Genomic DNA, 27,456 nt, shown 5'->3' on the forward strand with positions numbered 1-27,456 from the left:
TGTTTCAGGCTGCCGAACAACAAAGCACAGAAGAAGATGTAAGTATCCCCTAGAGATCATAGCACACATGCTGCAGTCCCCTGCCTTCTTGTCTGACTTTGAGTCTGCCTCTGCTTTCACACCTTTGCAACGGTTTATGTGCAAGATCGTGATAAGCGTATTTATCTGTTGTGTCTGTCTGCAATCTCAGATGTAGTAGACAGACTGACGCTTATGAAATCAGAACGGTAGAGTTGCTTTTGAGAACAATAGAGAGTTGATGTGCATATACTAAAAGCAGTGTGATGTTTTATTTAGCGGTGTGATGTTTTATTTAGCTGTTTGATGAAATGACTGATGTCGACTGCTAAGATGCCATGCTGTTATTCTTTCAGGACTTTGCCAAGGACCGATACGGTGTGTCGGCTATGGTCCAGTCCCAACAGAAACTGGGTTAGTATGAAAGCTACCTCTTTGATTTATCAGCCAACCAATCACCGTCTCATTGCTGAAAACAGATAAAAGATCAGCAGTGGAACAAATTACAAAGGGACAACACCTTTGCTTTGATGTTTGAGCTGTTGCAGTAGCTACAATAATGAAATGCCACGCTATTGACAAGCCAACGGCAGAGCTGGCGCTGTCACAACTGCACGGGAAGTCTCATCACGTCATATTTTTTAGGACAGAACAGCGTCCCAGAGTGGCTAGTATGAAGAGATTCAACACAGCTATTCACTATCCCTCAAGTCACAGCCCAGGATTACATCACCACACAAGTCACCTAACCGCCACCTCACTCGCTCTGGAAAAACTCCTGTCTGGAGAACACCGGCAGAGCCTTGTAGTAGAAAACACCGACCGGTCCGCTAATTATCCCAATTTGCCATAGCTGTGCAGCTCGCCAGTGTTTCATTTTAACGAGTGACCCTGTTAACTGGCGACTTTCAGGCAAATATGTTATTAACTAACTGTTAACAGGGTCACAGACACAGGAGGCAGGAGGAAGGAGAGTGCAGGTGATTAGCACAAGCAGATACTGAGATGAAAAATTATCCAGTTGTACCCCTCACAGAGTAATTTGCGAAAACAGAAAAATGTGACCCGCAATAATACTGCATACTACACTGTTGATCCACCCTAAATGACCACAGGGAAAATTCCTTCACTGTGACAGCTCTACCTTGATGTTACCATGATTGTAATGACCATATAGACCAATTTCTCTGTCACATGTGGTGATATTTGGTGTTTTAAGAGTAGCTGATTATAGTGTCATTTGGTATAATTAACATGTTTGCCTGCCTGTGTCTTTTCCTTAATGAATACACTAAAAGATTTTGTTTCTGTGCCTGCTGTCAATGTTGCCGCTCTCTTATTCAAACATGTTTGCACAATGTCAGCGTCGTCTTTTAAGGATATGCACTTCAGTAGTGTGAAAAACAAATTCAAAGAATAAAATGACACGACTTCCTTTCGTATGAACAAACTTCTTGTTCTAATATTATTTCCAGGTACCAGGGTTGAGTCTTTTTATCTTTTTTTTTCTCGTCTGTGCGTGGCATTTTTCTCAATTTCCTGTCAGTTACCAGAAGTGGAAGTTTTCCCCCCCGAAAATCATGTTTTTTTATTATTTTCATTTGTTTGCCCCTCTTAGTTAGGATATTAGTTCATTTGAACTCAAGTCAAGAGGGGGGGGGGGAAGATTAAACATGCATGTTTGGGTACAAAGGGTTAAACTGCACATTTCTCCTTAAGCTCCATTCTTGTAGTGAGGAAATTTACACAATGCAAAAAAAAATCTGCCATCCTGAAATGGAGAACGTGCAGCAGCTCTCAAATTATATGTTTTGATACAAGATGACATCCTGATCCAGAACTTCTCAGGTTACATTAGTCTGGCGGTCGAAAGTTACAGATGGGCACGGTTGCAAATGATAAAGATCACAAAATATTCTTTTGGTCTCTTCTCTCGTCACGATCGCAGCAGTGATAATTGTGATAACCAATAGTGTGCGATAACTCGTGGAGGAACGAGACAGCAGGCGGACCTGTCGAGGTCGTCCATCTGTCTGGATGCTCTTTCAGCTCCAGTGGCAGCAAACAAAGTGGGGCCTCCCTCACCTGCATGCCAAACCAAGCTATTGGGACGGGATGGGAGGAGGGGGGGTGGAGGGCGAGAGCTTTCATGTGGGTTGATGCCGAGTTCTCAGCCAAAAGGGCGGCTCTGTTTTCTCCAGCGTAGCCTCAGTGTCTGCTTCTTCTGCTCGCTGATAATGAGGAGAAAGCATGCCTCTGAGTGACATAGGTGAAACTAGAGTCAATTTGTCATATAGCCCACAGAGAATGGGTGAGTTGGACAGCTTTTCAGCAGGCCTCCTAGTGTGTCTTATTTATTAGGCACGTCTGTAATTTGAGCGTTTTATTGTACGTATGCCTACACACGCACAAGCAAGCTTATTCACTTTTCTTTCTGCCCTTGGGAGTTTGTTGAGGGGGGGTTAGGGGAGAGGTGGTGAAAGAGAGACATAAAAAGTCCTTTGAAATAATACATTTGTTTGTGTGTGTGAGCCAGACAGGGCGTTGGTGCGAGTCCAAGACCTGAATCCTGAGAAAGCTGACCAGCTCATTTGGCTGCGTGCCCGAGTCCACACCAGCAGAGCCAAAGGTGAGATCATCCCCACATTATTTTTTACCTTTTTCAGCTCGGAGCAACTTTTCTTTTGTGCGAAAGACAAAAACAGCCGAGATTAGATGACCTCTGTGCTAATCCCTGGTGTACTATAGTGAAACATCCAAAACTTGTGCCCTTGGGCCACTTCTCCACCCCTCTCCCTTCTCTTCAGCTAAACCAAACTGATACCAGTTGCCTTTGACTTGCTTTGAAATTTCCCATGACCTAGATGACTGACATCATTCTCTTCAGTCTGATCAACACTGAAGTCTAGAAACTGAAAAAGATCAGCTGTACCCCCGTATAGACAGGCTTTCCCTCATTTTCTATATTATATTCCTCTGTCAGATTGTGCAGACACTTGCAAAGCAGTTTTTTTCTTCTTTTTTTTTATCATTCCTTCCATGTTAAGGAGAGTTTGATAACCTGAGGGTGTTTTTCATATCACTGTCAGACTAGCAAGTTGCTGCCAACTGGAAGCTCAGATAACCTCTATTAGTTGGATTCCAGCTACAGGCAGTCATGAAGTTGCCCTATTAGAATACAATGAACCTACTCAGCTTTGGCAGGTTATTACATCTCTGTATAAAACAACAGACCTTTTTGCTGCTGTGCTGAACTTGTGATTACAGATAAACTCGAGTCACGATGATTATCTTTTTTAGACATTTCCTTTCAAGATAACTTCCAGAGTCAACTTACTTCCACCCCACTCATGTCTTCATTCTCTCTGCTCGCTGTAAGGATGTCCGTGTGAGCAGAATAACATCCTGATTTGCTCTGGTATGAGGTGCATCTGTTGGTGGGATTCTGGCATTGCTATTATCCCCGACCACCCACCCCTCTCACCCCCTTCACACAGGCAACAAACATCAAAGTAGCTGGGTGGTCCGACAGTCTACTGCCCTGGGTTTTAGTCGACAAACTTGTTTACACTCTTCCTAGGTGTGTGTGTGTTTGTTAGGAAGGTAGCAATCACCCTTTCTCCACACAGCGCTCTTCAAAGAAAAGGCTCCGTTCACAAATGTTTGGCACTTTACCTGTAGATGACAAGTAAGATCCTTACAGCTGAGTCACACGTAGACTTCTGACTGAACCGAAGGACATTGCGTCAGAGAGAGCGGCAAAGCTTTTAACGTCACACGCATGTTAAACGTGCGTAAACGAGATCTTAACAGCACGGCTCCATCTATTGTTGTTGTTTTGTTTTCAGGGAAGCAATGCTTCTTGGTTCTGCGTCAACAGCAGTTCAACGTGCAGGCACTGGTCGCCGTGGGAGATCGTGCCAGCAAGCAGATGGTCAAGTTTGCTGCAAAGTGAGTACTGAGACTGCTCTTCCTGTCAGAGAGGGCTCAAACAATGGTGGGAAAATCCTGGGCCCAGTCCGCCGATCCATTTTCACACATTCTGAGTGAGGTGGAGGGTATCAATCATTTTTCACTTGACAACAAAAGCTGACTATTAACATTGTGGGATACAGCAGTGCTTTAATGGAGCAGTTCCTGTCGAGATGGCAGATACAGCAACTTGAATCAGAGGAGAAAGAAATACTTAAGAGCCAAGCATCATTAGTCATGTTAGCAGCCAAACAGTAGCCCGCTGCTGGTAGTCGATGAATGAACACGACTATCTGCGGATATGCGCTTTATTAAAAGGGCTAAACGGGGGAGGGCCCATAATGATGCCAATTTAGGCTTACATTTGATGTTCCCAAGGGGGGTCTTATGTGAAATAATTCAAAATTTGGACTTTAAATCCACATAAAAAACATGTATGACATAATTCATGTAATTTACTAAAACCTACAGTGCATTCATCCTGTGTTTGGAACATTGTTTTCCAATTGTACCACTGTTAAATTTAATATATTTGTATATGGGGAAGACTTGAATTATCATGAATTACTCAAATGGAAACTCCTTTAGATATTGCTAAATTAGTCAAAGGGCAACACCCACAACTGTAATCCGCCAGACCAAAATGGCAGTTATGACATTGTATAATAAAGAACTTAAGCAATGCAGAGATTGCAGCTGCATTAAAAAAAAATGCCTCCTGTTAAGTAGCACCTATCATCGCTTTAAAGCTTCACCGAAAGCTGCGGTTAAGACTGAGGAACAAGTGCAGGCTGTTTCATCCTCCTAGAGAACGTTACCAAAAAAGTTGAAAGAGATCATTTTGATTAAACAGCGCATCTATGTTTGACACTGACAAAGCAGTGTCAAACATCCGTGCAGTGTATGTCAGGCTCTTTTATTGTTCCAGACAAAGTAATCGTTGCAAAGCAGTCTGTACAGAATTTAAAAAAAGGATATATTTGATAGCATCTACAACAAACAACAAAATAAATATTTCTATAATTCATGTAATACTTTGAGAAAACATTAGCATACATTCAGTACATCCAGACTTAATGATGTAAATAATGAATGATGAGATGTATGTACACACCTGCCTGAGTGATATGTAAACAAGTCGGAGCTACTAAATGTTTGATGAACACCCAAATGTGCATAAATTACCATTTTACACCCATTCATTATACTCATGTTTCATAAATGACACCCTAGGAGCCTCTAGGTGGTTTGTTGCAGTATGTTGAGTTGTTTACAAGAAACTAAATCCAAACAAACAAGTACATTTTTCTAATGAGGGCGAGGTCACTTCTGCTTAGACCCGGGTTTTGACCTCTGCTGAGCACCCTGACCCCAACTTTGTTGGAAGTGTCAGAATGCACTGACCGTGCCTCAGATCCTCTCAGTCACTCAGCTGAGCTGCTCCCAGCCGTCATTTAGATTCAGCTTTAGTTTCTGTTACCCTGCAGTGCTTTGTAGCTTCAGAAAGGGCATTAAACACAGGCGTAGAAAGGAACGGTGATTTCAAACAGCATGTTGTCTATTGTTGTATTGTAGAAAGCTTTTCTGTATGGATCTTGTGTTTAGGACACTTACATTTCACTACATTTTTGAAACTGTCAGATGATTTCTTTTATGTGCGGCCGTTTCTCAACATGATGCTGAAATGTTGTGGTCTGGCAGTTAGGTGGTTGTGCAATACATTGGCACCTAAGAGCAGAGCAAGTGAAAGTGATGACACACGGTTGCTAAGACAACATGGTCTGACATCAAAATTCAAAAATACTCCATGCAGCGTAGCGATTTACCAAGTCAGTTTGCGAAGCATTGCTGCTTGGATCAAAATGTTACATGCTTTTTATTAACAGGTGGCACTATCAGTTCCTGTGGCTTCCTGGCCCACATCTAGTTTCACACACTTTAGTGCGATGATTGACAAGCTGAGTAAGACCCTGGATTACAACTTAATCCTCATAATCATGCCAAGGGCACTGATGACATTGCTGGGGAAGTCTCCTTTGACATATTGTATGTCCAAATTATCCTCCTCTCACTCACACTATTTAATTAAGTGATCTTCAGGCTCTGCAGCTTTTACTCAAATCAAGTGCCTTAGGATTGCCCAGTGTAAAGGAGAGGAGAACTCTTCCTCCTCTAAAAACTGGAATAACAATAATCACGTCTGATTATTGTGTACTGTGACGTTTGTTGGTTAATTTCAACACTGTATCACCTGATTCAGTCAGGGTGTCTTAAAAAGAATCGCTGATTTGGATAGCACATGTAGTGCTTACATGAGTAAGTAAGAGTGACAGCGATGCCACAGCATAAAATATCAGCTGTAAGCAGTTTTAAAAGGGTTGATTTGCCACTCCAAAAAAATGCAGATCAATGAAATTCCATAACAGCTGCTCACTTTATTTAGAAATTACATTTACAAAACTCAACTGCACTGTCTCTTTTTGGAAATAGTGTCTCCCTTTACACTGGCTGTAATAGGGATATTACACAGTAGCAGGTGTCCTGCATGAGACGCTGAGGAAATCATAGTATTTGTCTCGAGGATAATGTCTTGCAAGATCGTACGAGTTTGAGTGAAATCTCAGGTTTGGAGGGTATTATTTGGCACTGGTACTTGGTTTTGGCTTCAAGGACTGAAAGCATAAGGATTGGTGAAAACATCATCTATGTGTAAGATCACCTTTTTTGAAATTGGGAAACCTTGTCTTTTCAGCTTATATAGTGATGCATTAGCAACTGAAGTAATGGCCATATGTGCCTTTCATGGCCAAAGTAAAACTATATTTTTTTTAATTTTGGCTTAGATAATCTCTGTGTCACTATATTCATTCTATAGTAAGTACATTATAGTAACAAATATTAGTCTAGTATCTCATAGTGGTAGCTATTCCAGTGGTATTGCACCCATGTTGAGCACCGATTGTGGGCAGGGTCACAGAAGCCAGTCAATGTGTTGACCCATAAATGCCAAGAGCAAAACTTTGCTTTCACACTGATTCAACACCCCAGGATCACAAGAGTCGCATTTTTCATCTCCATGTGATATTGTCAACTCTCAGTCTTGAGTTAATCAGTCGGTTTCCCTCAGTGTGGGCTGTCTGTGTTGCCGCCAGCCTCTGGGCCATGCAGTGGAAATTATTAATGCGGGGATTTATTTATCTAACTGATTTCCTACTAGAAGGGAAGGACTACGGTGGCAGCTGTCGAGGGGCTGAAGGGACAGCAGTACCCCAGTGTTCAGTCCCTCATTACTGCTTTTTAATGAGGAGGAGTGAAGGATTACAGCAGGTTTCGCATCTGCCCATGACAATCTGTGTTTTTCCTCATATCTCTGATGTGTATCTCTGTGTTTCACTGGGGAATCTGTAGGAAGATGGTGAATTGTTTTGAAAACCTATATTGACAAAATTAAGACTGGCTTCCCCTCACATGCTGTAATTTACTTTCACTTTAGTGTATAATAGGGGAATTCTTAACCCCTGTTTCTGTTTTAGCCGTAGATCTGGGTACTTCCCACAACCTCACAAAATGATATAAGCTGCAAACCCCTTTTATCGAAACTCTACAATCAACAATCAATCATCCCTCCCTAACTCGCCTGCTTCTATTTATTTGCTTCTCCTCCTTTGTGAGTGTTATAAAATGATTAAGGGAATTTGAACTATGTGATTATGCACATTATCATTTCATCTGCCTTGAAATGAGCTAGTGCTGATTTAATACCGCAATCCCCCATTTGATAGACAGTTGGGTAGAGTAGAGCCTTTATACTTCTCAAAATCAGTGTGATACCATAATGTGGTGATACGAATCATTTTAGGGTCTCAAGTGGGTAAAATTATGCTGTAATGGTGTGTTTTAGCTATTCCATAACAGACAGCCAAATTTGTCTGAAGGAAGATGTGTGGAAACATTTTCTACCCTGCTGCAACGTGTTGATTTGAGCCCTAATGAAAGTAGACAGAGGACAGAGAAAGGGGATTACAGTTTTGTTATGAAAGCCACAACTCTTGTAGTATCTGTACTTGGCCTTTTTCACACACGTTTGCTCATAGCTGTATTTTTAGGATGTGTTCATTTAAATAATTTCAAAGTGAAAAAAGAACCTTCTTGTTGTCGCCCAACTCACAATCACTCACCCATATACCACAATACCCCCCCTCCACATCACACTACGAAAAATAAAAGCACGTATCTCCAAGCATCAGTCACACAGTTTAATGGAAATATTGTTCTCAGGCAGTGAGCCTCCCACACAGTTTGTTTTCTAAGCATTATCGTTTTACACTCTCTCTCCCTGCTATCTTTCACCAGCATCACCAAGGAAAGCATCGTAGACGTGGAGGCGTTGGTGAGAAAAGTGGAGCAGAAGATCGAGAGCTGTTCCCAGCAGGACGTTGAGCTCCACATCGAGAGGGTGGGCAAACTTTTCAGCAGCCATCACACACAAGAGTTCTTCACACACAGGAATGCAAACACATCGAATACGATGCTGCAGCTCCTTTTCATGCACATATCTAAATAAAAACACTCAAATTAACATTTGGCTGGTATGCACATATATGCACGTACCCAGACAATGGATCGTTCATGATTCATATCGTTCAAGCAGGTGATCACACATCTCCTCACACAGGAACTACACAGGTGTCATGCAAGTATGTAAACACCCACACATGGTAATGCACTCAGCACTCAGCATTCACATGATCATTAGTTTGCTTATATGGTATAGTGTAGTAGTTGCATTTGATGTAGCGAATACATACAATTTGAGGGGTGAATAATAATAGGCTCACACAGTATAATGCAACCCAGTGCAACAGCACAAAGTGTCTCTAAAAAAAGCAAAGGAAACTCAACAACGTCAATGTGATGCGAAATGTACAGCATTGTATTGTTCCCACCACCTGTACATGATTTGTTAGCAGCACTTAGTCACTCACAGACAGATGAAGTTCTATCAGATGAGGCTGTCACTGTCTTTCACTTTGACTTCTGAGGTCTCTGTGTAATCTGCAGGTACTTTCTACTGTCTGAACATCTAATGAAAACGTTGGTATTTTGTCACCCTCTTAATTATAATGCTCTTTGTTTCTATCGCCTCTCAGATTTTTGTCATCAGCCAGGCAGAACCTCGTCTCCCCCTGCAGTTGGAAGATGCTGTCAGGCCTGATGGAGAAGGGGAAGAGGTGAGGATGAATGTAGGGATGAATGAGAGGGCATGAGAAGGCATACTTCACCCAAGATCCTTCAATGCTATTTCCTCCTGTTAATGTGAAGTATTGGCTGACACCCAAGGCTGATCTTATTCAGTCTTCTCAATGAAGGAGAGCCCGACCGATATGGGATTTGGTACCAATTTTAGAGGGGAAAAAATGAATCAGTTTCTGATACAGCAGCTGATGGAGTGAAGAGTTTAGCTGGAATGAAAACAGACATTTTCTATATGGATTGTGCAGCATTTCATCGATATGACTACGCAACGGTACTCAGGAGGCTGCTTTCTTTATGAAATAACTTAAATAATATTTAAACTAAATATTCTTTTACATGTTAAATAATAATATACCAGAAAAAAACAGCCGCATATTGGATAGCACCAATATTATATGATACAATATGTCTGCAATAGGCCAATATCTGCAGATAAATCGGTCAGACTCTACAATGAAGCAATGCACTGCAGTTCACACTGATTGCTGGACATTTTAGTGGCATCAGGAGGTGATTAAAGCCTTCTTAAGGATCTACTGTGTGTTATGTTTTGACTGAAAAAGAGAAAATACAACCACCAACAATTTAGGGAATTGGAATAACATGAACCTCCAATTGTCGTACATTCTTAAGTTGATACTTCTTACTGTCTGGTAAAAAGAGCCAGCATGTAATGCCAATGAGACAGCTCAGCCAAAAAGAAAAAAAACTAGTAGACTCTGTTCCAGACTGTGCTTTAATTTGAAAAATTCTGACAACAACTTTTCAGTATGAGAAACACAAACTGACTCTCAGCGTGTGTGTTTATGAGTCCACTGTCTAAGGCTTATAACATACATATAAAGGATTGCTCCAACTATACAACAGCATAAAAAAATGAAGCCTGGATTTATCAGTATACTTGATGAAAACCAAAATTGTAGCATATCCATGCGTGAACTAACTTCGTCCTTCACAGAGCGAGGATGTTTGCAGTAAGGAGAATAGAAATTCGTGTTTTTGGCAGACTCGAGGATTGGGTAATTAAACCAGGTTGAATTAAACAAGATCAAGAGCAGAATAGCTCACACTGATTAACATCACATTCAGTGACTCGGCCCTCTCCATGCAAACTGGGATCTCATCACACAGTGTTTATAAGAGCCGGCAGCCAGGGTTTAGGGAGCCTTCTGGATTCCAATTAAGGAGATTTGTGTGTCGATGCTGAATCATTTGAGTGAATCGTGATTCATTTAAGAAGTGATTATTTTTCCCACCCACAGTTTAGGTGGTTATTACTGTTTATTAAACTTTGAAGCTTCTGTTTTTTGGGTTGTGAATCACTGAACAGCACGTCAGTTCAATACATGTGTGATTGGTTGGTGATTCAATTCAAAAAGAATTCAGCTTTGTAAATTTGGAACCAGTATGTCATATTGAAAATTGTATAACTTTTAAATAACCATAGATCTGTGAAAACAACTACTGCAGTGTTTTGCCAAACAAGTTGACAACACTAATACAAATGGTTTGGAGAACCAGCTGCAGTCCTCCAGTGCCGGTGGAAATGCTAGGTTGGATGTTTTAAGTGGTGTTCCTGCAGCAATAGTTTACAATAATGTTGCAAACTTTTCTATTAAGAGAGTAAAGCAATTGCATCAACATAATTTGTAATGGATGAATGAATAGCCACATCTCAGCAACTATTATATGTGTGTAGCTGCGGACCCACCATATATTTTTTATGTTTTTATTGTATTTATTTGTTCTTATTCATTCCATTGTTTTATTACTTAAGTGCTCTGTTCCTTATTGTCATTTCATCTGCCTTGCTTTTTTTTCCCCCTTTTTTTTCTCTTTGCGGCATTGTTATGAAAAGTCATATATAAAGTTATATTTATATATCAATTTTTTTATTATTATAATATCCAATATAAAATGTTGTATTAACATATTATTTCATATATGTATCATGAGAAAATTAATAATGTGGGTCCCACCATACCGGAGACAGCTGAGAGTCCGTCCGTGTTTATCCAGTAAGCCAATCTCTGCAGCTGCAGCAGGAGCATCCCAGGTGTATTCTGCAGGGATTTAACATGTCAGTCACACACTTGTAGCAGCACCTGCCCTCCCGAGAGACACGTGCCTTAACAGCCCTGTCTATCTGACTGTCTGCCCGTCTAACCTTTTGTCCCTCTGCATGGGGCTGTTTGGAGCAGGATGTGGCTACGCAGGCTATTAGCTCAAACCCCAGTGGGTTCTCTGAGGAAGCCTGACATCCCTGACCCTGGAAGCAGTGGTTCCTCCTGTGATGAAACATTTATTCTGCCATTTGTTTTTTATTTCTTTCTTTTCTTTTTTAGGGCCCTGTTATTCCACACTGCAGATGTCTTTTGTTGCAATTGACCCTTTAATAGTTGCTACAAGGAACAAAGCATATGTATTTTTGTGTGTGGTACTGATAGCATGGTCTTAGCTTTTAGAGCTGCCAGTAGCTAATATGTGAACTGGAATTTTTATATAACTAGTATTCCATCTTTCCTTATATTTTCTTCCTTGCGAGGTTCAAAAAGCCACTGGCCTTGCCACAATCACTCCTGCGAAAAGAACACAGCAGGCTACATTGTTGAATATTTCATAGTTGGAGGCTTTTGGGTGATGTGATAATGTTTTTTGTTTGCCCTCAGGAGGGCAGAGCTACAGTCAACCAGGACACCAAGCTGGACAACAGGGTGATTGATCTCAGGGTAAGTTGCAACCAGAGCTGAGGAAAAACAAGCGAAAAAACACTGTGTATGTGACAAAGCCCGCAGAGTATTTGTCTTGATGTATCTAAATTCACATGTTCACATTTTAGTCTTGTGTGGTTGTCCGGTACTATTAAAAAAAAGGTGTGTTAGTTTAGAAATCTGAGGCCACACCAGTTTAAATTTACCATTTCCGGGCTAGTTGGCCACCGTTAATCATTAGTTTTATAATGCCCTTTTAAATTTACAAATTCCATACAACAATAAAGTGAATCTAATCTCTTACATTTCATATATTAATATATTAATATATTAAAACTTTAAAAAATTAAAACGATGGAGGAGAAATGTGAAGCAGCTTGTCACATTTCAGGGAAAGCAGACAGCGTTGAAGCCACTGAGTACTCTGAAATGCAAAGCAAACCTATGCACCTTTTCAAAGTGAAAAAGACAGTCTGTGATTTAATGGGCTAATGCTGTGAATCCTTTGCTGTGTAGGAGATGTGCTAAACCTATGCGAGCAGCAGTGGAGGCTGAGGCGCATAGTGTCTCATTGTTTTGATCTGTGCCTCCCACGTGTATGCAACAGGCAGGAAGGCATTCACACCACAGCACAGAGACACGTAGTTCACAAGCCTCACAACAACACCTGTTTCTGTAACACCGTGCACTTTGAGCTCATGGGCAAGGGTCTGTCATCAGTTTTGCACTTTGGAGCCCAGTGAAGCTATAAAGTGGTTCCCACACGGACTAACAGACGCTCCAAAAGGGAACCATAAACCACCTCTAATAATAATTTAGTTCCTATGGAACTCCCCTTGTAACTTGACCATCCTCAAACATGAGGCGCTTCACACTAAAACACAATGGAAAAGTTTAGTTGTATTCATTCTAATGTAGTTTGCATAAGACAGCAGGACTCACCGGTCAGTCATCCTGACTATTTAATTGGTGTTGAATGGAGTCGAAACAAATCCCTGTCTAAGACGCTGTATATGACAGTCGGTCCTCAGGTGTACCATATGTTCATTATAGGACTGTAACTAACGATCATTTTTATTACTGAATAACCTGCCAATTATATTCCCAATCATTTAATAGCTTGGTCTATAAAACACAAGAGAATTGTGCGAAATGCCCATCACAGGTCTGTAAAGCCCAAGCTTCCAGTTGCTGATTTTCTTTGAGTAACAGTAACATTTACTACCACATAAGACAAAGAAAAACAATTAAACCTCACTTTTTGAAAGCTGGAACAAGTGGCTATTTGGCATTTTGCCAGAAAGTAATTGATTTTTAACATGGTTTCTTATTAATTTTCTTTTAATCAATTAATTGTTTCAGCTCTATTGCATTTTGTTGTGCTTGATTTATTCTTGTATGAGGAGAATTTTCATACTGTTGTTAGGTCCCATAACACCTCCATATTACCCCTGTTACTGACTTAGTAGATTGGAAAAATTCAAAGAAGCTTCACACATAACACTCAAATTTCAGTACACAAACTTTAACGGAAAAATAATAAATTTCTTCAAATGTTATTTAAAGAAATAGCAACTGGCTGATTAACAGATATGTAAATTTGGGGCTTTGAAACCTGCCTGTGGTCCACCGCAGGCAGGTTTTCATGCCAGTACTGTGCCACTGAGAGGTACATGAAGTTTTTATGAGGCCCCCCACACTAAGGACCCCACCACCAGGAAGTGCCAGTTTGAGAAGACACCAAGTATTACCAACCCGCCCACCTTTACACCTACGGATGTGCTGTAAACAAGAAGTGTGTTCCAATTTTTGAATACGTTTTGCAGAGATTGGTTTTAGGTCTGAGATTCCAGGTATAACATGGGGCACAGCTCAATGTGTTATACATGACACAAATGAGTCATAGGAGTTTTGTGGTTAGCATGGTTAATTTGGTACACTCCTTTTTTAAGATTATGGTTTTAAAACAGGGAACTTTCACATTTTTCTCCACTTCTTCTTTTTGCAAACTATTCAGATTTAAACTGATGGAAAAGTTTCAGCCAGACACCCCTGAAGCATTGTCTGCGGATTAATGAGCTTGCCCGTATTTAGGCATTATCACCTTTCCATTCTGCCAAATGTGAGTCAGACAAGGCCTATTCAGGACTGGACAGGCACTAGAGATGGGGAAAAAAAGCAGGAAATGAAACATTTTAATTAACACAGATCTGTGTGTCGTGTATTGAAAGGACCAGGGGTCTGCCTTCATGAAGATGTATAATAAATGTAGCTGAAAGTCAGTAAAGCTCAATTGTAGAAATCTGTGGTCATTTGAGATGAGTCAGGCGACAGAGCATGTCAAAGCCCAAGAGAACACTCCCTGAAATCGACTAACTGTTGCAGTTTTCGGGGGTTTTGGGGCTTGTTACAGTAATCTCCTGTTTTAGGTTGAGCAGTTCGTCTCCCCGCCTTGGTTTCGGCATTTACATTCATAATGATAGGTTTAAAGTTCCTCGGGCTCTTGCTGGGTTTGAATGCATGTCTTTCCCTTGCCAGCAAATAAATGTTTTACCCTTCATGTCTAGAGGAGTTGCATGAACAGAAATTGGCAGTCTTGTGTTCACACATCTGGTATGATTGTGTAATAAATCCAGTGAATCATGAAGTGTGGTAAAGCCTCTCTGTGCGCTGTTGTGTGTTTGTGTGTGCATGTACCCTCCCACAGACGACCACAAGCCAGGCCATCTTTCGCCTGCAGTCAGGAGTGTGCCAGCTCTTCAGAGATACCCTCACCAAAAAGGGCTTTGTGGAGATCCAGACCCCTAAAATCATATCAGGTACAAACAACACTCTTTGTCACGTTGATGACTAACATACACTGAACCATTTTTCATTAGATGTTTCAGTAGCGCCACACGTTTCCATGTCACCACCCACAGGTGTCCTGTGACTCATCGGGTGACAGTTGTGAGGACTTCCTGTATTCACTGTCCTTTTTGTTTTTTTTCCAAATCAAGAACCAAACTTAAAGTTCAGTTAAAGCCTTCAAAACGGTTTCAGTGAGTGACAGTTTCTGAACCCAAACAGTGTTGCTACAGTATGTTCAAGCAGACAACAGACAAGAAGGTGTTAGGTCTAAAACAATAAACCTCTTTCTATCAGGATTTTAATCCAGCCCAATGGGAATTTTGATGCATCGACCAACTTTCACACCAGCTCCTCTGCTCTCACACTTCCACACAATGCCCTTCTAATTTGACAGCGGTGGTCTCTCTTAAGCTTGCCCCCAAAGACCTCATCTTACTTTTCTGAAAGAAGGGAAGAAAAAAATTATTTTTAGTTTTAGTTTTTAGTTATTTCCAGCTTGTCTCTCTTCTCCTGTTATCTTTTTCTCAACATCAGGTGTGAGAGATGACTTGTTATTCTACATGTATACAAATTATCTTGTGATAAGCCTTTCCACTCTTTATGAAAGCTGTATGTAAGTGAATAGGAGCAGGATTTGATATAAAATCATCAGTTAACAGTAATTTTGAGACTTTGAGAAGAACTTGTTTTTTCTCACCAGTACATAGTGTTGTACACAGATCTCCAGTTCCCAGGCCACGTGCTTCTTAGATTTGAACTGTGGCGAAACATGCAACACTCTCACTTCCTCTTTTCTTCAAGAGCCAATGATATCGATTTATAATGGTACAAACGAAATTCAAAACTGCCGCTCTTATATTTTGGCGGCACGTGTAAATCAACATGGTGTGCTTTTTTTTTTTTTTTTTGCGAAAAACCGCATCTTCCTGCCGACACCCATGGCACATTCACTGAACAGTTTGTGCTGTGTGAACCCCCACCCTGCTACTGACGCCATGAGACTGTTAGATAATGCCCACTGACGTCAAAAAAGGAACCGCAGATGTGTTCTATAAGTCTGGCCTGTCTCACATCATTTTGAGGCTTGTTTATGTTTGTTTTGAAAAACATTGTAGACAACTGTATGTAGATTTTAATTGGGCAAATGTTAAAAAAGCAGTCAAAAAGTATGCACAGTTTCTGTTAGCCCGAAAGCTGTCATAGAAATTTTTTTATTGGCAAAAAAGAGAACTATTATAGTAAGTTTGACATTTAGAGTTCCAGCTGAAACATCAACTGAACAGGTTGTTTAGATCATCATTAGATTGGGGGTGGATATCTGAGTTTGTGAGAAACCTCAGTTTCCTACAAAGTTGATGCTGAGTCAGGTGCATTTGTCAAAAACTATATCAACCTTTGGCAACCAATTCTAAAAGTTGTCTTTTTCCACTTCTAGCTGCCAGTGAAGGTGGAGCAAATGTCTTCACGGTGTCTTACTTTAAAACCAGCGCCTACCTGGCCCAGTCTCCCCAGCTCTACAAGCAGATGTGCATCTGTGCTGACTTTGACAAGGTCTTCTGTGTGGGTCCAGGTAAGACTGCCTCCCATCTGTCCCATCACACATTCATTTGCTTATGGGAAGCGAGTGAAATGAGCAGCAAGAGTGTCATGAAAACTGTAGACCCTATTAACGGAGATGACAGTTTTAAAATGGCTCCAAATGCATTTAGATTGTTAATCTTTAACAGACCTCTCTCTGTTGCTATCACTGTGGTCAGAGCTGCTGTAGAGCTTAGTGTGTTAGTGACACAGTGGGACTTGTAAAAGACTTTATGGTGCTGTACTGGGTTTAAGAGACCCCGCAGCTCTTTAGGTAAGCAAACACTGCCACCATCAGATTGAATACATACATGTAACAATACAAAACGCAGAAAAACAAAACAACCTGTTGACAGCCGTCCTTTTTAGTTTGCTATATGCATCTGATCTCAAGATGAATCACCATTCTCCACCAAGACGAAATTAATGTGGGAGAAGGATGCACATTCAGTATTCTACTGACCGTACTGAGGTCTTTGTTTGCTTCTCTCTAACTCCACCAGAGAAATCAAAGGGCTTAAGGTCATCGTTGTTTCTAAAGCTACAATTTACTCACCACTGTTGCCTTAGTTACGGTCGCACCAATTCAGCAAGAAAGGAGAATCAACTCTCCTCGAAATCCCAGTAGCCAGAAGTGCTGTGTTTAAACGTTGCTTCCACAGCTATGTTGCCACCATCTGAAATCTGCTAAAGTGGTCCACCAGGGAAGAAAGCGATGTAAACACAAGGCTGGTGTTAATTACAGAGGAGCAAATATCATGCTAGTTATGTTTGGAGTCTGTGTTGTTTCAGTAAATGCATGCAGGGGTCAGATGCTTAAAACTGTGCAGATCAAGACTAAAACTCTGTGTGCATACAAAATCAGAAATATGCATTTATAAAGCCATGCATATGCATGGTTGTGTTCTATAAATCTCATTGTGAAATGATGTGCATGTGCACGTGCTTGATTTCCACTTCATTCAGCCATATATGGGTGTAGGCACACCTTTGATCAGCTGTTTGCATGCATACAGACGTCTTCACCTGTCTGAAGACCCGTAAATTCAAAAGAACAGGAAGAAAGAATTTCACATTAGTATGGCTCAGAGCAGTCATTCGTATGTACAACCATAAGAACCATATATGTAGAGATAATAATGTCATTTTCATCATACAAGTAACTGCAAACAGTCTATGCTAGTGATATCAGTGAGGATTTAGTTTATCACACACACTTAGCAAAGTGCTTCACAGTATAAGATACAATGAAACGAAAGATTAAAATCTCCCAAAAACACCACCACTAGTAAAAATACTTACATACTTACTTACATATTAACACATTGTCCTGATTTTGTTAGATTTCATGGGATAATGCGCCATTTGTGGCCATATTGTTAACTTGGTGTTAATGTACAGACATTAATATGACGTCTTCATCATTTCAGTTTTCAGGGCAGAGGACTCCAACACCCACCGTCACTTGACTGAGTTTGTGGGTCTGGATATTGAGATGGCCTTCAACTACCATTACCATGAAGTGATTGACTCCATCACTGACACCATGGTGCAGATCTTCAAGGGCTTGAGAGACAAGTAAGATTAGGAATTACACTGTGGAGCTCAGACTTCTCGTGGTATTTAGTTATACTCAAACTTTCTGTGAGTTAAAGTGATGATTGCACCAAAAATGAATTAAAATGACATGTCATAGAGGCTCAAGTTGTGTACTCAACAAGAAGTACATTTCGACAGGATGAGTTTCCTGGGATGGAAATTCATCACAGGGCAAAAAGTCAAAATATTGTATTTCTTAGTAAAACTATTTCAGCTGCTGAATCCATAATAAGTGTCATCAGCCACTTCTGTCAACTCTGCTGAAAGTCTTTCCACTCACTCTATCGACAAAAAATGTTATGATGTGGCTTTATTGCCTCCTAGTGGTGAAAATCGGTGCAGCATGTGTAGAGAAAGCAGAATGATTTTCTGTTCATGATGAATGTAGGACTGAAAACAACAGTCGGTAAAGCTCTTTTCATCCATGAAACCCCTCAGCATTTCCCGCTTCAAGTATCCTCAAGTGTGCTTCAATCCAGGTACTTTTTGGCGTTCAACACTTTAATATGCCTTTAGTTTTTCTGGCCATTGTGGCAGCACTGCTGAAGGACAGAACTGACTGGAAATTACACCAATCAGGTGTGCTTGGGATTCTGTAGCATTGTTGGAGTTTTACCCTGTAAGCCATTTGCACTGGAATTTAGGGAGATTTGGCTGATTTTAAAAAAATGCAATAACATTTATGAAGAAAAGTATAAGAGGCTTTACACTGGACAGACAAGGTTATGTCTTAATTTTTTTGCTACTTAAAAAAAACCTTTTGTTTGTTAAAATAGCTATATGCGTGTGGGAGGACTGTTCCACTGATGGGTCAGATACCAAATTAGCTGCAATTTTTCCCCTTGAACTTGTACTTTAAATGTCAAGTCACTGTTAGTTTCAGCTTGTGACCGCTGTTCCTCTTTCTCAGGGCTGTCTGACTGTTAGGCTTTTGTTCTCACGACTTTCCAGACTGTTCCTCCTTGACGTATAAATCATTTTGCATGTGCGTTTGACTGATGTTGCACTTGAGTCAAACATGACCTGACCTTAGTGGAGCTCGGTTAGTTTCTGTCTCATGTTGCCTTGGAAAACTATTAGAACACTTATTGTTCTTCTGCTCTTTGTTCAGCCCAGTATCAGCCTCATTGTAATAGTGTTTCTATTTGTGATCTAGCATTGTCTGTTATCCGTTACCACTATCTTTGTTTTGCTCTGTTTATAGTAAGACAGCATGTTTGAAATTTAAATTCCGTCCAAAGAAATTGTTAAAATAGTAAAATAATATCAGTGTGTGGGCTGTGACCCTTATCAGGTTAACTACTAAAGGCAAGATTTTCTGGCATTCGTCTTAGTGTGTGGGTAGGAATTCTGAACCCTGGTTAGTGGGTTTTAATGTGTGTGTGTGCGATGCGTGTCTGTCTGCATCAGCTTCCAGACCGAGATCCAGACGGTGAACAAGCAGTTCCCCAGTGAGCCTTTCAAATTCCTGGAGCCCACTCTGCGGCTGGAGTACACCGAGGCCCTGGCCATGCTGCACGAGGCCGGGGTGGAGATGGGTGATGAGGATGACCTCAGGTCAGAATACATCACACGTTCTGTGTCCCACATCCCACTCATTTTGACAGATTTTTTTAATTTAATGAAAGCAGAAATAAACGTTGACATAGCTTTTCAGAGAGGAAGTGAAACATCAGACCAATAACAGCCTTTTTAAGATTCAAGTCACTGTTGTGATCTGTGCTGTTTTATTTAACTATTCACAACACAGTTTAAAAATGTATAGAGGTTTTTTGTCATGCTGTGGGTATAAAACCACAAGAGTAGAATTCTATACTTGCTGGAAAGTTGCAAGATACAGTTACCAGTTTTAAAGTGAATGCCTTTTGTTGCCCTTTAGTACGCCCAATGAAAAGCTGCTTGGCCGTCTCGTCAAGGAAAAGGTATGTTCAATTGTGTTTCATTCATTTAATGTCAGAGTGTAAAAATGGGAATATTGCTTGACTGGACAGTGGCTGTAGAAAAGTGTAAGCAGGTTAGAAAAGTCTGTGTAGTTAAAGTATTAAAAAGCCATTCAATGATGGGTTGCAGCATTAAAATCTGCACTTATCAGCTGTCTGCCTTCATCAGAGTGCTCCAAAAAAACCAAGGTCATCTAATTATGAAGTAATAACACGTGACCCCACAGTGTTCAGTGTTGCATCATTAATCTGTATGTGTCCCATAATAGTGAGGATAGTGAGCTCTAGTTTCAACCAAGCACCATAACAGTAAGGTTTATTTCAAGTAGTTCATTATGCAATCATTACACAGGTCCACAGGTATCTGATTACTACTGACCATATGCATCACCTCTCTTTCTTTCCTCAGTATGATACTGACTTTTATGTGCTGGATAAGTACCCACTGGCTGTTAGACCCTTCTACACGATGCCTGATCCAAGCAACCCTGTAAGTATCTCACATACTCATACACATAAACAGCGTGCACAGTCATTGGTTACATTCTCAGAAATGTGCAGTAACAAATGTTACGTAAATGTTTGCCACTGAATTTCGTGGTTGACCTGTGGTGAAACTTGCATTGAGGCCAGAGAGCAGATAGTTAAGACTCTTCAGCCCTTTGTCCTTTCACTGGATATACTGGCTTATAAACAGCAGTAAAGCTCTCTCCAGAGTGGTCATGAAGAATTTAGTACTACTAGTTATGTAGTCCCTTGTTGACTTGCAGTCCTTTTAACTTGTTGAACTTGTTTAACCTGCTGAATTCTTGATCTCGTAAGTGACATTTCCTTTTATTTTTTATCCAGAAATACTCCAACTCATATGACATGTTCATGAGGGGAGAGGAGATCCTGTCTGGAGCTCAGAGAGTCCACGATGCCCAGCTGCTCACTGAAAGAGCCATCCATCACCAAATTGGTAAGAGTAGGGGGTGAAGAGATGTCTCTGTAAAAGGCTTATTAAGTGATCTACATATGAATTCTGTCTCCCTCTATTGGGGACCAGTTTGAATTACAACTACAGACAATGTGTTGGATTGATGGTTTGTAAATGTGTGTGAAAGCAAGCAATAAAATTGAAGCTATTACAAGTTTTTCACAACTGAACTTATTTGTTTTTCTGATACTACAGATCTGGAGAAGATCAAGGCGTACATCGACTCCTTCCGGTATGGAGCTCCCCCACATGGTGGTGGAGGCATTGGTAAGGAATATCTATTTTTGAGGAACCTACAGGAGACAGAACATGTTCTGTTTTACTGACCACAGATTAATTTAAAGCTTACATTTTAAAAACCTGCTGTAAGTGAATATAGCTCCAGGTGTCTTGTGGGCTTTTTAATAGCAAATAACAGATTTATTGAGTTTTGAGTTGAAATGTCATCCCTCACAGGCCTGGAGAGAGTCTGCATGCTGTACCTGGGTCTCCACAATGTGCGTCAGACCTCCATGTTCCCACGTGACCCTAAGCGCCTGACACCTTGAACCCTGAACCTTCACGAGCAAACCCAGTCATCATTGGACTTAACACACATACTTTGGTGATGGGAAACAATACTAATCCACAATCCAGAAAAGGGAGTATGGTAAAGGAGCTAGTGCCACCCTATGACTCTAACGTGCCACTATGATTAACCATTAAGATGAAAATGAAGCAGTTGCAGCAGTAGTCGTACTTTATTGATTGGTGTACATAGTTGTCCCAAAACAACCAATAACAGAGGCATAAAAGAGAAAGAGGTGTTGGCCAGTGGTTTAAGGAAGCTGCTGTAAAGCTGCACACACATAATTCATCTTTTAATCAGTTAGTCAGTATTTGTCTCAGTTCTTTTCTATGGAGATGTTAAACAACTACCTTAATACAGCTCTGAGTCCCTCCTAATACCAGCATAGACTAAGGACTAATGATTGTGGTCTTCAACTGTAACTCCAGGTGTTTTGTATGTTATTAGAGGACTAAAGACATAATAATTAAATAAAAAACCTCTAAAACCATCAATTACTTGTGTTACTGTGTTGTGTATGTTTACTGCTTCTGAATTCATTAATGATAATGTTTGATACAGTAGTTCACAGAATGATAGATTGTTTAAATGTGCACATTTTATGTCCCTCCCTTTATAGGCTTAATGTAATCTAATATAGAATATATGACCTACTAAATTACCATTGCTAAATAAAAAGGGCACAACAAAATATTAAATAATTATATAGAAGGCAAGGCTTTAGTTTCTCTCCTCATTCACAGTTGGGTAAGTAAGAAGGCTTTCATTCACTGCCCTGATTCAAACAGTGCAAGAATAAATCAAAGTGCTCAAGTGTAACTGACATAAAAAATACATGTTGTTAAATTCATAGGATGCTTCATTAACGGCTATCAATGTTGAAGTTCACACGTACACGTATCATTATGTTTCATGAAACACAAACATGATATCCTGTAAGTCCAAATGTATAACAAGATATGCTCTGGCTTATTCAGTAGCGGATCCACTGATTTGAAGGATGAAGAGGAAGATTTGAACAATATCAATGTAGAGAGAGAGAGCTCCGTAGATATACTCCTCTGGGCTGATGGCCAGCTCCCGATTTCCAATAAGAAGCTGGGTGTTGTATACTAAAAACTAACAGAGACAGAGAAGACGGGACAAAGTTCAGTCATCAAAAAAAGAAGGAACATAGGTTTGTCTGTCTGTTGTCTTTGTCGAGTGCTGTATGGGGATCTAAACCATCACAGATTTAGACAAAATCTGACAAAACTGTCATTAACCATTAAATAGTAGTAGTCTTAGCACACTTAATATTTGCTAAGTAACACTAAACGCCAAGTACAGCTGAGACCGATGGGAATGTCATTAGTTTTAGAGGTATACAAATTTATTGTATTGGTCAAACTTTGGGCCTAAAAAACCCACCAGTCATTTAGATGCATCCTGTGGGAACCGTCAATGTCTGTAAATGCTGGTGAAAACTTTGACCAACTAGTGGTCCTAGAGGAAAAGTCAGGGGATCATCGAAGTTGATAGGGGTACATTTTTTTAACAACCAGCCATGAAGTAGCTGTTGAGATATTCCATGCTTGTGGACAGAGCAACATTGCCTCGAGCATGGCTAAAAATATCTAAATATAATATGAAAATGTCATGAAATTTTATGATCATATTGAATATCACCAGAGGCTGAACCCTTTACATTTTGGACAAATCTAAAAGATGAATTAATTTATTTAAGTTTCCTGAGGACCTTCATGATAAATTGTTGCACCAACATCAAGACAGCCTGTTGTTAGGTCTGTCGAACATTGGATATTTCCATGTGTAAGCAACATTATGCCTCTTTCTTTTATTCCACAATAACCTTGTATTACCAAGCTCAAAAGCCCTCCTTGAATTCATGTGAGTGTCGACTCACCAGAGTGTAAATGATGGCTCCAATTGCAGCGTAGAGCATATGCAGCCAAGGGACCTTTCGAGTGACATAAGAAAATGCAGAGGCCAATGTGAAATCAGTCATACATATACACCCAACTGAGCTGCTACTCCTCACACTGAGAAACATGAGTAGAGAGAGAATAAATTAAAGAATTTGACCAAAGAGTCCTCACGTATTGGAAGGAGAGGACGACGGCTGTAACAATCCCAATGATCATGAGCAAAACGGCAGCAATGCAGAGAAATCCCCCACAGGAGGTGAAGTCCACCTGTAATGAGAAACAAGTCATTAAGAGGATGAAAGCGAAGTTGATATGCTTCAAGCCACATGAAAGAGCAGTCGAGATAATTTGACAGAGGATCAGAATTGGGTAAAAAAAAAAAGAAATAAAGAATGTTTGGGGTGGATGTGTCATGTACCAGCCGAAAAATGTAACCGATTCATCTCGAGTTGCATCAGACAGAGAAGTTGGATTCACATCTTATCTCAAAATGTTATAAATATTTAAAGGAACTCAGTGCCCCATTGTAATGTGAGACAAAGGCGTTCTTTTACACTGACAACAAAGACATCCTCTGACAAGCCACGGGCTACTGAGCTACAGAGACACAGTTTACAGCTCCATCTACCTTGGTTTGGAAGCAGAAGATTGTGACAGCTATACAAACTACTGCTGTTATTCCCATGGCGAGAAACACTGCTTTTGTTTCATAATAGCTGTAAAAGATAGATATAGTGATTAAAAATGTAAAATATAACACATCAAAATGGACTGTATTTGCGGTGTATTGCCTGAGTTGGAGACGTAAACAAACCTCGAAATTGTTCCAGACATGTAAGACAAGGCGAGAGTCTGCAAGATAAAACATGAGAACAGTGTGGAACAGAGTAGGTTTGGACCTTTTTCAGGTTTTTTTTTTTAGTTTTCTTCAACTCACATATTATATCCCTCACAATATGTTTTAAGTTTTGACACATGGATCTGGTGGACCACAGACTACTGTCTCGTTCTCCAACAAGCAATACTTACAAATACTCCCAGCAGCACAAGATTCCATGGGAAACGCCTCCTGAACACAAATTGTGATGAATATTTTAAAATCTATACAAACAGAAGCATCATAACCGGTTATGAATATTTAAATATGGCATAACATTTTTGAAACTATTGTCTAACTTAGTCGCACAGGCCAGGGCCATGCTTACCTCGGCTCTTTGCAGCAGAGGAGGATGCAGTAAACCACAAAATAAACCACTCTATGGAGAGACAAATCACAACAATTGTTACTGTATATAACACAGCTATTATTCTCATGACATGATGATTCTGGGGAGTTGCTCTTTTCGTTTTGGTTAATTTAGTTGCACTGACAGCTAGAGTGTAACTCACAAAGATGCCCAGTAGATGCCAGGGTATCTGATGACAAACAGCCTCACTGGGTCACTATGAAAGCAAACACATAAGGGATCACTCAGGAGCAGACTGTTCTTCACCCTCCCGTCAGATTACGCAAGTGAGATGAAATATTAGACTGGGATGAGCAGGGACACTTACACAAATGTAAAGACAGCAACAACTGAAAAGGTGACGGCAAGCTGTGCTGCTAAAATTAAGTAAACCTGCCCACAAACACAAAACCAAGCAGTTCCGTTGAGCATACAAGAAGACATTTCAGTGGCTGTATAGATGACATAAACAGGCATTGTAAACAACAGAAAAACACACAGTAAAAGCCTCTGTGTGACATAATGAATGGTGAAAAATCCTTACCTTTCTAATGAAGGCATGCCGAATAGATGTGCTTTCCCATTGGGTGTTTAGAAAATCCTCCATGTCCCCTGCAGATTTGAGAATAATAAAGTGGTGATTTATACTGCTTGCACGTGGGAGCTAATCTAAATATAAAGCAGTATAAAGTCCTGTATCATTCCCTCTTAACCTTGGTTGGATGCATTCACTCCAGCAGACAGAGTTGGTATTGTAGTGGGCACCCCAGATGGAGAGAAGCCAGGGGCTGCCCACATGCCGGCTTGAGGGTAGACACCCTCCTGGCCCCAGTAGCCAGGCGGGCCGGAGTAAATGCCAGGACTGGGGCTGTAAGATGGAGGTGGTGGAAGAGGGGAGCCATGTTGTGGCTGGTGGGGGAAGTTTACATACTTAGGATGGTGCAGCGCATCCTCATAGGGTGGAGGATTATCAATTTTAGACGTCATGATCTTGCTGGAGCACGTTGAAGAGAGGGTAAATGGTGATAAAGTACATTTGAGTTTTAGTGGTGGTATGACACATATAAAGGGTAAACACATAAGCTCCAGCTACTCATGTCTGGTTAGTGTGTTATTCAATTATGTACCTATTTCTTTCATAGTTAAAATTACTAAATAAAATCAGGCTATTATATTATTATGCAAAAACTACAACACAGTTAAAAACACTTTGTAACAAATGTGTTAGTCCAAAATTAAAGTTAAAGTTCTGTATTTATCATTTGCTGGAAAAGCCTATTTCCTTCTTTTTTCTTTTTTCTTTGTTACCAATTTTTTTATTGGTTTTCCCTTTTGCATCCATTATGGGGGGAGACATCACCCATAACAATCTAGTACTGTTGATACTGCAGGACACGTCTATTCACTGAGGTAATCACATATGTATTATAAATGTACATACATTTACATTCACAGAGTGATGTGGAATGAAATACACACATAAATGGTGTGAATATTACATAAAAAGAAATGTATACTCAGGAGAACCCACAGATAAAACACGATGCTGTGCCCTATAGCCAAAACTTTCAAACACAATTCAATCGGAATTTATAATAAATCGATTTTTTAAAACCTCCATATGATCCTAATTATAACCACGAGCTATTTTTGCGTACTTGTAATAAATAAAATAACCAGTGAGACTCTGAATGCGCATTACAGTCTAATCTGAATAAATACATTCGATGTAAACAAAAAAAGGGAAAGAAATAAAGATGTTTTTGTACTCACCTGGTGGGTTCAGCCTTAGATGGGAGCACTGTGCCCTTTAGTCTTCTCTCTCCTTGGAGCTTTGCAGACTTGCACCACAGGAGGATGGCATCTTTGTAATAGGATCCGTTCACTGAAACTCACACTGTCACCGTCTCAGAAAGCATGGAGACTCCTGTTGCTCCTAATCAAAATAATGAAAAATATGACAACACAATCGCACCGACTGTTGGGTGTACACACCTTTAGTTACTACTCCCAACATTTAGTTTCTTTTGTTCTTTTTTAAGCTGTCATTCTGATATTTTTTTTTTTCCATAGGCCTATAACATTTGTCTTCTACATTGACCCAGATGTTGGAGCCCACTGTGTGCTGTCCCAGTTTGAGCTGTAGTCCAATGTTGATCTGTATCCCACCAGGAACGTTAGGCGTCGCTAAATTATTTAGAGGTCGACCGAAACCTGTCTCGATTCCATATTGACGCCATACATGCTCATATTTTGTATAAATTAATGTGGAATACATGTGTGCATGCCAAAAACATAGAGTAGTAGGCTGAAGGCTGGGGTAAAGCCTTAAAATGATGTCTTTTTTAGTAAGAATGTGTTTTTTGGCCATGGAAATGTGAGCGGGAGTAAGAAAAGATTAAAATAATAGGCTCTAAACCTAAAATGAAGTCACAATAATAGCAATTAAAAGGTCACACGATTTAAGTTAATGTTTCTGTGAACACATCAAGAACTTAGGTCATTTTTCACACGTTAGTTTCTTTTTTGTCTATATAAATATACTGTCATTGCTGAAAATTGATGGTTCCACGCATAATCTAATATGATTACATGTTTTGCAATTTTTTTTAATACATATATATTCCAAACAACGACAACAGTAACGTAAAAGACAACGTTTCTTGAAGCAACATCGCACTGGACTTAAATGTGATAGAGATAAAATATAGATTTAAAATGTTTTGAAATGTTTTTAACATTAAGTATTTTTTTTCAATTTACAGTTCCCCGATCAGGAGCCGATCATTAAACACACACAGTTTCTAAAACAGCAGCTTAAATAGATAGAT

At 40.1% G+C, this 27,456-nt stretch overlaps 2 protein-coding genes across 2 annotated transcripts; one reads left to right on the forward strand and one right to left on the reverse strand.

The window, feature by feature from the left end:
- Positions 1–21,965, forward strand: dars1 (aspartyl-tRNA synthetase 1). Its single transcript, XM_035676153.1, has 16 exons — positions 1–38; positions 375–432; positions 2,555–2,647; positions 3,867–3,969; positions 8,344–8,446; positions 9,141–9,221; positions 11,916–11,975; positions 14,665–14,776; positions 16,243–16,377; positions 17,816–17,963; positions 19,395–19,541; positions 19,864–19,906; positions 20,334–20,414; positions 20,774–20,885; positions 21,099–21,170; positions 21,360–21,965. The coding sequence occupies exons 2-16, from the start codon at positions 408–410 to the stop codon at positions 21,449–21,451; spliced, it is 1,407 nt and encodes a 468-aa protein (XP_035532046.1). The 5' UTR covers positions 1–38; positions 375–407; the 3' UTR covers positions 21,452–21,965.
- Positions 21,807–26,923, reverse strand: LOC118338821 (protein lifeguard 3-like). Its single transcript, XM_035676156.1, has 12 exons — positions 26,399–26,923; positions 25,339–25,619; positions 25,170–25,237; positions 24,954–25,018; positions 24,789–24,842; positions 24,605–24,655; positions 24,429–24,468; positions 24,214–24,251; positions 24,028–24,115; positions 23,571–23,666; positions 23,378–23,431; positions 21,807–22,590 (listed from the first exon to the last, which is right to left on the reverse strand). The coding sequence occupies exons 2-12, from the start codon at positions 25,610–25,612 to the stop codon at positions 22,441–22,443; spliced, it is 978 nt and encodes a 325-aa protein (XP_035532049.1). The 5' UTR covers positions 25,613–25,619; positions 26,399–26,923; the 3' UTR covers positions 21,807–22,440.
- Between the last annotated feature and the right edge of the window lie 533 nt (positions 26,924–27,456).

The sequence above is a fragment of the Morone saxatilis genome, unplaced genomic scaffold, assembly GCF_004916995.1.
Source record: "Morone saxatilis isolate NCDOM2014 unplaced genomic scaffold, NCSU_SB_2.0 Contig5, whole genome shotgun sequence".
In the NCBI taxonomy this organism is placed as follows: Eukaryota; Metazoa; Chordata; class Actinopteri; family Moronidae; genus Morone; species Morone saxatilis.